Genomic DNA, 12436 nt, shown 5'->3' on the forward strand with positions numbered 1-12436 from the left:
CTCTGCCAACTTCTCCCTCTCCCACCCGTTTGCAACATGGGGTCCTGGATCCGCAGAGGGGGAAGGTGATTTACAAGCAATGATTTTACCCAAGCAATGGCTTATTTACCTGGCTAAAGTCGTTTGAGAGCTGCCTTGTGAAAGAGCAGAGCCTATCCATGGGCATACTCAAAGTGCACTCAAGAGGTGAGCAGAAGAATCCATGCGCGTATATTAAATACATGGTACCCAGCAAAAAAAAAAGAATTGAATTAACAGAAGTTTGAAACCTGTGAGCAGAAGTGCCAGTCAAGACTACAATCCTGGCTACTATGCATTCACACATCTTTCATATACATGCAAAAGGCTCCCCAAGCCCCTCACTGGCCAGACTGTTGCTAGCTTAAACCCCGAGCTGGGATCCAGTAGTTTGGAGACCATCCCTGCAGGCACCTTCGCAGAGGCTTGTCTGGATTGGTCAGCAGGGCTCTCTAAAAGCAGGGAGCGTGTGGCAGTTTTGAGAGGAAGGAGAGTATTGCAGTGGGGTCTTCATTTGTAGGCCTCTCAGTCTGATGCAGGGGAAGGGACTGCCCCAGGGGCGGATTGGCCTATCGGGGGATCGGTGGGCCGATCGCTCCAGACACGTGGTCTGCCGTGCGCGGCCGTGACAGAGCTGTGCTCCGCAGACCACGTGATGCGTCCTGGGCCAGCCTGGGCGGCGAATGGCCGGTCCGACATCGTGAATCCGCCGCTGGACTGCCCTCTTCCAGTGCTGCACGGTCTGGGTAGGGTGAAGAGGAAATCTGAGGGAAGCCATTTTTGTTTTTCTGAGGCTTTTGCTGTTTGAGACCTCCCCCTGTCTTGGGTGAGGGCGGGAAGGTGCGGTGACTCCCTCTGCCCTGTTAAGGAAGGGACAGCAGTGTCCTGAGGGCTTACTGAAAGTAGCAGAGTTTTGTTCCCGTTAGGCTTAGGCGGCGTTCTTTTGCCACCAGTTCCTGCCCACAGCGAAGGGGAGAGATTTTTTGGACTTGAACACCTTTTGGGTCTTTCGCCAGCAGAAGTCCCGCTAGGAGCCCACGTCCCACCACTCGGGAGTGGGGCTTTGCCTGCGGCTCCATCCAAAAGGACACTGACTGGGCAGTATAGCACTGAGAGAGAGGCACTTTTGGGATGTTTATGTTTTATAAGAAGATAATCTGGACAATTTCTCGTGTGAACTGGACTTTAGGTATTTTTGGTTACAATAAATTTTTATCGAACACCCCGTGCCAGACTGTTCAGAGTCAGAAGTGCCCTTTAAAGCAAGGACATCCCAAGCATAAATGCTGTGACCAAAGGGAGTGAGAAACTGTATGTATGGCCCCGGAGATTCGTCCTCCTCTCTGCAGGAATGAATCCAGCACCCTGGTGGCCAGGTGGACGATGCTGGAGAAGGAGAGCTGGGAGTAAGGACGACTCCGGGGTCAACCGAGTGCTCCTGTATTCCTGTTGTGTCCGTCGGTTCCCGACGCCCTCTCTCTGCCCGCCTCACCTCTGTGGCGCCTCCCTCTTCGCCCGCAGGAAGATTGGCTGCCGCGGCGTTCCTCTGCCAAGGTCCTCCGGCGTCCCCGGACCGGCTCCACGCTGCGGACCACCATGTTTCCTGGAGGCCTAGGGGTGTGCACGCGGCGCGGCCCCGACTAAAGTACCAGCGATGGCGCGAACCTCGGGGGCGTTCCCCGAAGATGACGTCCTCTGCGACGGATATTTAAAGTCTTAGAATTTGCTAACACATCGAGTTAGCAAGGGTTTTGCTACCTAAGCTACTCTGCCTCCTCGGACTAACTAGGGGTACTCGCTCCTCGGGGGCCTCGCTCTCTCTCTTACTTTATAGATTGCAGTCTGGAACCGGTACTCGCTCCTCGAGGGCCCTTGTTCCCGGACTTCTTCGAATTCACTTCTGCCTGGAAGTCAGCACTGCCTACTACATCAGTGAGTTAGCATCGCTCTCTCAGAGCTTTCCCTGGAACCAGGTACTCGCTCCTCAAGGGCCTATACATTCCAGCTCTTGTGCTTCTATGAGACATTGTGTGAGTCTTACCATCAGGTTCAGTACATGAACTCTACATACCCTGCCTACTCTCTATATTTCAGTTTCTCTACAGCTCAGTTCCAGGGATCGCTGTTCCAGTATCAGAGGGACTTCAGCCCTGCCGGGCACTTCCAGCTCACTACTGCCACCTCTGGTGGTTCAGTATACTGTCTAATAAAAGAACTAGTGTGTGTCTGTCTCCATACTCTGAGCCTGACCGGTGGGCCCTCTCGGGATCTTCCCCCGGGGGCGTGGTCATCTGCCACTGGTCCAAGGATCCACCCACAACTCTCCTAAATATTACAGATTGCTAACTCCTATCTGATTGCTCCTCCCATCAGATAGCAATCTGTAATTAAACCGCTAACTACTCACAGAGATTCATTACAATTCCAGGAGGTCCTCAAAGAGAGGGTGCTAGGTGATTCATAACTTATTACTGCATACAAAGCAAAAGCTATCTAAAATGGAAACACAACTTACATCTACTCACCTCATGCTATTTAAATTTGCCATGGAAACTCCTTCGGAGCTGTAGCCAGTGCCCACCTTTTTATTCATCCAAGCACGAGGTGAGTGAATGTGATTCATATTTCCATTTTAGGTAGATTAAAAAAAAAAGTTAATTGAATTACAAATGTCCTGAATTATGAACATTTATGGAAGATGTACGAGTTCTAGGTTTGGGGCTTTAATGATCAGCGCTGCAGCTCACACGGTTCAGACGTGTGCTATCTCAATTCCTTTTTATGCCTAAAGAGGTCAGCATGAATACGTCAGCAATATTCTCGCTGGAAAAGGATGTGCTTTAATTATCATTAATCTTTTGTTTTTATAATTTTCACAAAAATCCCAAGAATGCTCTTGTACAGATATAAGGAGAATGTCATGAAGAGATGCACCTCATAAACCACAGAATTATAACAAACCAAAGAAATATATATATAACATGAAATCTCCAAAATATAGGAAATCAAGGGGAAACAAGTGTAATCAAAGCGGCTACCATACACAGGCAAAAAGAAATGTAACTTCCAGCACCTAATCCTAAAAACTGGGAGTTCTTTAGGAGTGGGAATCGAGGAATTGTGTGGGTTAAAAAAAAACATATTTGGAATCTAAATCATAAACAAAGCATTTGCATGGATAACACAAATTTAGCTCCTCATGATAGAACCTCCATTCTCATGGCAAGAAACGTTTTCCTCCGTAACTGAATGGCTCTTGCTAAGTTGAGGTAGATCCATATTTTTTGGCCATAAAACAAGGAGGAACGGTTTCACAGCAAAAACCTTAACACGGCACTTTTATCAGAAATAAAAGTAAATGATACTAGTAATGTCGCACGATTAGTTACCACCGTGTCTAAAGACATGTCCAGAATATCAGATAAATGTAAAGACTGCTCAGGTTGATGTTGACCAGCAAGTTACCCTTGATTCCGTTCATTTAAATGTAAATAAAAATTTTAGAAATAACCGGCAAATTATCAGCAGGGAACCCTATAACCCGGGTAAGATAGGATTTAAATAAATCACTAGGTGGAATCATTTTAACATAAGGAAAATTTAGTACACAGAGATTTAAAGTTTTCAGAACATTTTCAATATTTTCTAATTTCTTTGTGTGAACCAGTTCAGATTGCACAAAACCATGTTGTAAATTCTCCAACTGTAGTTAGATGAGTGTCTGTCTGTCCTACGTTTTCACCAAGAGTATTAACAGTTTTATCCATACTTGGGATCCATTGATTCATATCCAGTATTATATTGGTTAAAGTAGAAATTGCTGCCTCCATGGAGACTTGGAGCAGTCCATAATGAATCCATTATCACAGGAGGTTTTATCAAAGAAATTCTCGGCAATAAGCAAACCTTTACTCCCGGGGATGCAGTGACACCTTCCCCAACTCCAGAGGGGTCAGTTGGTTCCATCAAGCTTGAGGCCTGGCCGGGGCTTTCGGGCATTGTAGCTGGAGGCTCCAAACTTCCTCTTCCATAGCCTCCCAGCTCAAGATCTTTCAACGACTTGAAGTCTCCACTCTGGTCAGGATTAAAGAGTTGGGTTGTTTTGATTCTATTTCATTGGTGGGTGGGTTTCATTCATTAAAAATGTTTTCTTTACTGATTTTTGAAAAAGACAGTAGCAGCCAACCTCAGGCTTCCCGCCCCCCCCCCCCCCAGGATGGCAAAAAGACAGAGGGGGGCTCTGTCTTTTTGCCATCCTGTTTACCCCATTATCATAACATCTTTAAAAGACAGGCGCGATCCCCAGATGCTCCTGCCCTGCTAGTGCTTTTCTACCATTTTGAACAGAACATCGAAGGGGCAGGAGCATCTGGGGATTGCTCCTTCTCGGTTAAAATGCTTACGATTACAGGTACGTTGGGGGGTGACACGGGCTCCGTTTGGGTAGGGAGGGTTGGGGAAAAAAAGGCCTAATGAGATTTTTTTGTTCTCAAAATGAAATGAAAAAGGACATTTTGTTGAAATGTTCTGTTTTGTTTGAAACAAAAGCGCATCCCTACATTGGAAATAAAATGCCTATTGTACTTAAGATCAAGATGAGAGAATTTATTTATTTATTTATTTATTTATTTAAAGGATTTATATACCGGAGGTTCCTGTATAATATACATATCACCCCAGTTTACAAGGAACGGTAATTATCGCTTCATATAGCGGTTTACATTGAACATGTTAAAAAACTAAGTAACAAATACTTAAACATTTGTTTAAGTATTTGTTACTTAATTTTAAGTATTTAAGTTTAAGTATTTGTTACTTAATTTGTTACTTAAGAATATCACCCCAACAAACAACCCGTTTCCTGGTGAGGCTTGGCTTTTGGATTAGAGCAACGAGAGGGTGTACATGACAGAATTCCTCTTGAAACGGATTGCGTTGGTGGTGATATCCTCTCATCTTGACATTAAATGTTGTATTTTGTATTGCAGTGCTTTAAATGAGAGGGCACTTGGAAATGCAATACTTGAAAAATCAGTTGAAGTTAAATGGTTAATTATATGCAATACACAGCACTTTTTCAGTGAGTGCATTGCCGAGGCATTAACGCTGACACTCAGAAGTGCTCCTTGAATGTGTGCTGTGATACTCTGCTCTTTTAATATATTAGGTACAGACCATTATGGGGGTTTTCTTTCACAGTATGAAAGAAAACCATTTTACATTTTTTTGAAGTTGCGTGACTTGGTTTGCTAAAGTCTTCTCAATTCTTCTTTACTGAAGGCCAAAGTATCAATCCTAAACTGGGCGGTCTGATTGGCAGGCACGGCCCGCAGAATAAGCAGCCGTTCATGGTGGCTTTCTTCAAGGCCACGGAAATCCACCTGCGCAGTATTCGATCTGCCGGAGGAAAGCAGAGGAACCAGAATCGATCAAGAGCACCGAAGAACCAGGAAGCGCTGCGGGTCTCCAACGTAGCAGGTATTTGGGCCATTGTTCTGTTCGCTGGCTTTCAGGACGTTCTGAACTTAATACTAAAAGACCCGATCCGATGAGTGAGGACAGAGTCCGATCCAGTTAATCTGCGCACACATCGGTGGGCCGGAGACCAGGCTGGCACAGGGCAGAGACTAAGGATTGGGCCCAGCCAGTGCCGGGCTCTGCCTCTGAGAGCAGGGGGGTGTGCACATAAAATAAAAACAAAAACAGAATGAAAGACAAAGTGAAATGAAACATTTTCATCTTAATGTCTTGCTTATTTTGCTTTGTTTATCCAAAATGAGATAAAAAGAATGCAAAAGAAAAGCAGAAAAACTACCAGAAGGAAAGTCTATCCCCTTCCCTGCCCACCAAACCTGCTCAAATGAAAGGCCCCCTCCGTCCTCCCCCCATCCCCCCAGATCTTAGTCCCCTGGTGGGTCACAGTCACTCCTGCCCCTGCAGCTCAGCGTTTGAAAATGGCTGCTGGTCAACTAGACACCCGCGCCGTGAGGCTGTTGCGCAGCCATGCAAACTTTAGCCCGAATTCTCGAAGCGGACTTCTACGCACCCACAGCGGCGCCGCATTCGCACACGTATTTTTGTACCTGTTTTGTTAGCAGATGTAAACGTGTGCGAGTGGATTGACACGCATGCCTTTGAAACTCAAAAATACGTACATAAGTGCTAACCCTGTCCCGACTCCATCCCTCGAACGCCTCTTTACGATACGTGCAAAAGTACAAGAGGCATTGCGTCTGTGCGCACGTTTACACGTGCGACCTCCTCCCGGGCAACTTTCAAAAGCCCATTTATATGCATAAGAGCGCGATTTATATGCTTATGGAAATTCTTCCCTAAATAAATAATAGGACTGAGAGGGGTATGGACGTATTAGCTTTTCTCGTTTTAATTTTATACTCAGAGAACAGTAGCAGTGATCAACGACAAGCCTGCAAGAAACACGAACTGTACGTCAGTTTCCGGGATCTCGGCTGGCAGGTATGGACTTTTCTTTTCCGTAACATCAAAAGAAGCCATAACCTAACTTGACAGCTCAAAACAGCAGCTTCTCCACTTGTTGACTTGGCTTAGCTTTTTCTTCCTTTAGTCACGGTTGCTAGGACTTATTTATTTTCCTTTTATACGTTCTGGGGTGTTTTGTTTTTTTTTGCGTCCATGGGAATAAAAGGCACGTCCTTTTTTTTTTTATGCATGCTGACTTGCCGTGTGCCACTGCAGAAGGGTTTGTTGAGGATCAGCACAGCAGCATCCACTGGGTTGGAAAGGCAGAACAAATTTATCCATAAGGCCCTTTATCCATAGTCCCAACACTCTCAATTCAATGCAGGACTGGATCATCGCTCCGGAGGGTTACGCTGCGTATTATTGTGAAGGGGAGTGCGCCTTTCCACTCAACTCCTACATGAATGCAACAAACCACGCTATCGTTCAAACACTGGTACGTTGTCTTTACCCTTCCTTGGCAGTCACTTCATGAAAAGTGAATAGATTGATTTTTTTCCTTTTAAGCTTAGGTGTAAATTAGGTTTATATTTCAGATGCCGACCTACCTGAAGTGTGTGGCACACCTTGCCTTTAGGCAGAGTCTGCAATGGCCGTAGCTGAATTTTCCAGTCTTTTCATTCTCACAATAAGGAATATTTCCTGGAGTTTTAGGGTAAATTTGTCCTGAGCCAGTTACATTTCTTACCTGCCTCGTTTGATATGTTGAAGTAGTTACCCAGGGCGACAGTCTTGTAGATACATTTTTATAGGATCCTTTCAGAGCCTACTTTTGAAAAAAAAAACATGAATATGACTTTTATCTCCCAACACTTTTTGTTTTGTTGTTTTTTTTTTTTTGTTTAATTTTATTTTTCTTTCCATTTTGTTTTTTTTTCCAAATAGTGCACACTAAAATGATTTAGTGCACAATCTCAAAAAGGGAAATGAACCAAAGCCCCTGTCCTAAAATTTCAGGGTTTCTTTTTTGGTGTTAATTTGTTTCAAAAATGAAACGAAATGACATTTATTTATTTTTATTTATTTAGGGTTTTTATATACCGATTTTCTTGATACAGATCAAAATATAAATATGAAATATGACATACGAAATATGGCTGATATGTCATTTCAAATGACTGTGCATCGCAGGTCTAAACTTTCCTAGCGTGTATAATGGTGCTGAACAGGCTGAAGGAGATGCAGCTTCAGTGCAAAAGGCCTACTGAATATAATGGCAAAAAAACATTTTTTTTTTGCTAATTCCGGCGGGCGAATCTGTTTACCGCTTTCAGTCTTGAACAAGTTCCTGAATTACTAATGTTACTCTTTTCATTCCAGGTCCACTTCATTAACCCCGAGACCGTGCCAAAGCCGTGTTGCGCCCCCACACAACTCAGTGCTATATCGGTTCTGTATTTTGATGACAGCTCCAACGTCATCCTGAAGAAATACCGACATATGGTGGTCAGGGCGTGCGGCTGCCATTAAGGGGTGCAGAAGATGTCGTTTTAACTTCATGAAGCTATGAGTGAGGATGCGAGCTTGAGGAAGAACGCTCATTCCCAAAACTCAAGGCAGCTCACTGTCCCGCTGGCATCCTCGGACTGGACGAGTGCCTTCTCACCTTGGCCAGGGGGTCTCCTAGCAATTTCTTTTGGTGGCTTCGGAGTTGGTGGCCACGTTGACATTTTTTTTTTCTAAAATACAACTGTTAACCTAAGCTGATTACTTCCTCCATGGTGGCCTCAAAATCATCCTTTGGTGGCCATATGTGACCACGTTTGAGAAACATGGGGGCTCTTTCCTGCTGCTATGAATATTCAGTACTTTGCAGCTCCAGCAGAGCCGACAGCGATGTCGTGTACCCGCCCTATTTTTCACAGTGGAGGGGGGGGGGGGGGGGCTTGCTGATGTCACTGCCCTCCGGCTGCTAATACAAAATGGACGCCCCTAGCAACTCGGATGGCTCAGAAAACCTCTTTGGTTTAAAATGTATGCTTTAGCCGGGGACATAGCTTCTCTTTGGGCAAAAATCTGCCTGGCATTTTTAGGATGGCAGTGCCCCTTTTATATGGACTTACAAATGTTTCCTGCTTCAAGCTTCTAACTGATGTATTGATGCCTAAAGGCAGGCAAATGTGGAGCTGAAGAAAATCTGACTGGAACGTGACACTAGTGCATAAGCGTTTTCTTTTCTACATTATGAAAGACAGGGTGCTACAGGCCACTGGATATGAAGTACTTTTTTTAAAATCTAAAATTCCCATTAGAAAACAAGTCTCGTGCTTGTCAAGTTACTCCACTTAGGACCACAGAAATAAAAGCCAACAGCTGAGCTGTAGGGGAGATGCTTTTTACTGGACCAACGACACATGTATGACTGGCATTCGACTGCTGTGCTTCCTTTACAGTAACATATTAATGATGGTAGAAAAGGACCAAATCTGCTCAACGGGCTTCTGAAGGTGGTATCTGCCGCTCCGTGCAGGTTACCCCCAAGCCTTGTGTTAAGGGTAGTAATATTTACAGCAAAACCAAGCAGCTGTCAAACCCATAACCAAATTACTGCTAGCAACATCTTACAGGGTGAGCAGCCGTCCTGTTAATTCATACTGTGCTACTGCTTGAACGGGCTTTGCTTTTTGGACTTGGCCGTAGAAGCCGTCCTGCGCTTTTCCCTTCTGCCTGCGTATCGGCACCCCGCCCTTCGTTAGGTCAGCATCCTTACCTAATTCCATGCTGGCCTGATGAGGCTCTCGCAGTCACTCCTGCGGCTTGCATGTTCACCTTCTGCCATTAGATAATGCGCTATCAAACCATATACTAACTCACAGGCCGATTCAGTAAAGTCCGCGGGAGAGCGGGCGAACACCCGCTCTCCCGGCACGCGCACAGGCCACTCGCCTGTGCGCGCGATACAGTAGTCAAATGAGGCCCGGCGGTAGAAACGGGCAAAAGGAGGCGCTAGGGACACTAGCGCGTCCCTAGCGCCTCCTTTTTGACAGGAGCGGCGGCTGTCAGTGGGTTTGACAGCCGACGCTCAATTTTGCCAGCATCGGTTCTTGAGCCCGCTGACAGCCACGGGCTCGGAAACCGGACGCCGGCAAAATTGAGCGTCCGGTTTTCAACCCGACAGCCGCCGGCCGAGCTGATGTCACTGCCGGAGGGCAGTGACATCAGCAAGCCCCCCCACCTCTCCACTGTGAAAAATAGCGCCATGATATTAAGTCGGAGGGTGCACAGAAAAGCAGTTTTTACTGCTTTTCTGTGCACTTTCCAGGTGCCGGAAGAATTAGCGCCTACCTTTGGGTCGGTGCAAATTTCTGAAAGTAAAATGTGCGGCTTGGCTGCACATTTTACTTTCTGAATCGAGCACAAATACCTAATAGGGCCATCAACATGCATTTGCATGTTGAGGGCGCTATTAGGTTCGGCGGGTTGGATGCGCGTTTTCCGCCCCTTACTGAATAAGGGGTAAGGGAAAACGCACGTCCAATGGCAGGTTAAAGGTGCGCTCCCTACTGTATCGGCCTGTATGATATCTGGCACTCACTTAATGATGCAGCAGTGCGCGGGCTTATACGTGAGCTCCTGCACTTCTTCGTCTGCTGCGAGTATTCAATAATCCTTCCTCTGAAGCACCTGTGGCCCTTTGTCATCCTCAGAGGATATGAAAGGCAGATCGGAATAAAACAAGGCAAGGCTGTCCAGGGCTGACAAAACCCATTCATGGGATTAGCTTTTTAAAGGGACAATCCACATGCATTTGTTTTGCCGCCGCTTCCTGTAACATAAAGCACTGCGGCAGCGGTTGAAGTAAATTAATATTGGATTTCCACTGTTGCTGCAGGCCCGGCCCGAAGTGAGGGAAATGTTTTATAATTCTGTGGATAAGGGCGAGGGATGCGCAGCTTTGCCCTGAGTTTTCTGCATGTAAGTTTGCTTTGAAAATTTCTGCATGAGCACAGATTTACCTGCGCATGATCACACCTGCTCTTATCAAGCTTTTGTGCGGGAGAACTTGCGCATGGACGTTTAAAAAAAACAAAAACAAAACCAAACAAACCCCAAAACAGTGAATTCTTTCAGAATTAGTAAAAAAAAAAAATAAATCTAAAAAAAAGAAAATCGGGTGAATTTTTAGCCTGCCTTTCTAAATGAGGTTCATTGCAGCTTACAGCATTATTAGAATTAGTGTCTAATAAGTCTCTTCCCCATAGAGCTTACCCTCCATTGCTTTCACCACTAGGCAAGAAACACACCTCATGCTTATGCCAATGATGATCACTGCAGCAGGACAAAAAAAACAAACTATGAAATGGCCAAATGCTATCAAAATGTTTTAACTCTAGGTTCGGGTTGTCTGCATTCCTTTGTTATGCATAGGAATGGCAGAAACGGGGCCATTTTTCCTGCAGATTCTGCAAATCCATTACTATGGAGCAGGAGGAGCTAGATTCTCACCAGGTTCCTTTTGGCAGTATTGCTTTTATTACAATGATTTTTTTTTTTTTCTGAATTGCGTCGCAGGTTCTTGCCTCCGGCAACTCTTACAATCGCCATCCGGCTGGAGTTCTCTGGTTCCATAAGAAACTGAATCACTGGTGAAGCCTCTAGGGGATGCTTTTCCACGATCCCACTGCCCGAACCCTCATTGCAGCTTCCCTGGTTCCACCTTTGGAGGGTCCCCAGGCCAGGTACTCCAGGCTCTATTGCCTATACCTTACCCTGTTCCTTCCAGAGTGTCGCAGCTCTGGATTCAAATCCTCTCACCCCAGTTATCAGGTAGTTTAAAGTCTCTGTAGCTTTACTTTACTTAACCAAACCACGAGTCTCAAACTCGTACGATGAGAAAGCAGCTCCCGCCTTAATCCTCCTGCATGCTGCTCACAGTTGCTTCCTGCGCAGCCTAAGCTTGGCTGCGGTCCGTGGGCCTGGTTCTTGCCACTTCCCACCATAATCTGCCGCGGGAACTTGTGCTTCCCCCTTCACTATGGCTGCAACACCATCCACCCCACGGCACTGTTCACGTAAAACTTCTGACCTGGAGTCTCTATGAATGCATCGTCTCCTGGAGGGGTCTGCAGCGCTCGTCCCATAGGCTCTGGCACATCCTCAGGGCTGCCGAACACTTCCACCTCCATCTCTCCTTTTGTCTCTTCACCGGGTTCCTGCCCCACCCTTCAGACAAGCTCTCGCCCTTCTCCCACCACGCCCGGGCTCTCTCCTCCCCTTGATCGGGCAAAACCTGGGAAGTTCCTCTCCCTCCAGAACCCCGGGGCCTTCTGGGAGCCGTAGTCCACCTCCTTCCCAGGTTTTCCTTACAGCCCGCCCCCCCCTGTACTCATCAGGGGAGTATGAGGCCCAGCACAATTGCCTGTTTTTGAGTTTTGTGTGTGTGTGGGGGGAGTTGGGTAGGGTCGGAGGGAGAGGCATGGCAAATCTCTTACATGTCCACAGCAACAATCTTTGCAGCTGGATTCCAGAAAGCTCTCTATCTGTTTCTCATCAGCGGGAGATCGCAAACAAAACGTTGACGCGGGTGTGCAAAGAAGCAAATGTGGAGGTGGATTCGTTCTGCTAACAACAACCGAGAAAGCGGGTTTCTTCTGAAATATTTTCTGAGGTACTGCGGTGGTGTGCAAAAAAAATCTGGAAGTCTTACCCACGATGTTCTGCTAGCTGCAAAGACGAAACGAGGCTGGCAGACCAAGCTACAGCAAAGATGAACAATTCGTAACATTTTTCTTTTGTCTTACGTGGAAAAGGAACGGTTATGAAGTGATGGAAGATTTTTCTCATGGGCACAGCAGTGCTAGACGTACGCAGTGCTTTCTCAGTACAGTTTACAGTTTATTAAAGTTTCTTAATCGCCAGTTGTGCAAGACTCTAGGCGATGCACAATAAGAACATACATAATGACAACCACAAAATA

At 46.1% G+C, this 12436-nt stretch overlaps 1 protein-coding gene across 3 annotated transcripts in view; it reads left to right on the forward strand.

The window, feature by feature from the left end:
• BMP7 (bone morphogenetic protein 7) overlaps positions 1-8671 on the forward strand; it is a 91400-nt gene extending 82729 nt beyond the window's left edge. For all 3 annotated transcript variants that reach the window (XM_029613084.1, XM_029613082.1, XM_029613083.1), the window contains 4 exons: positions 5299-5496; positions 6419-6495; positions 6845-6955; positions 7840-8671. In XM_029613084.1, the coding sequence (XP_029468944.1) occupies positions 5299-5496; positions 6419-6495; positions 6845-6955; positions 7840-7989 (536 nt within the window). In that variant the 3' untranslated portion in view covers positions 7990-8671. The remainder of the gene's footprint in view (positions 1-5298; positions 5497-6418; positions 6496-6844; positions 6956-7839) is intronic.
• Positions 8672-12436: the final 3765 nt, after the last annotated feature.

The sequence above is a fragment of the Rhinatrema bivittatum genome, chromosome 8 (genome assembly GCF_901001135.1).
Source record: "Rhinatrema bivittatum chromosome 8, aRhiBiv1.1, whole genome shotgun sequence".
Lineage (NCBI taxonomy): Eukaryota > Metazoa > Chordata > Amphibia > Gymnophiona > Rhinatrematidae > Rhinatrema > Rhinatrema bivittatum.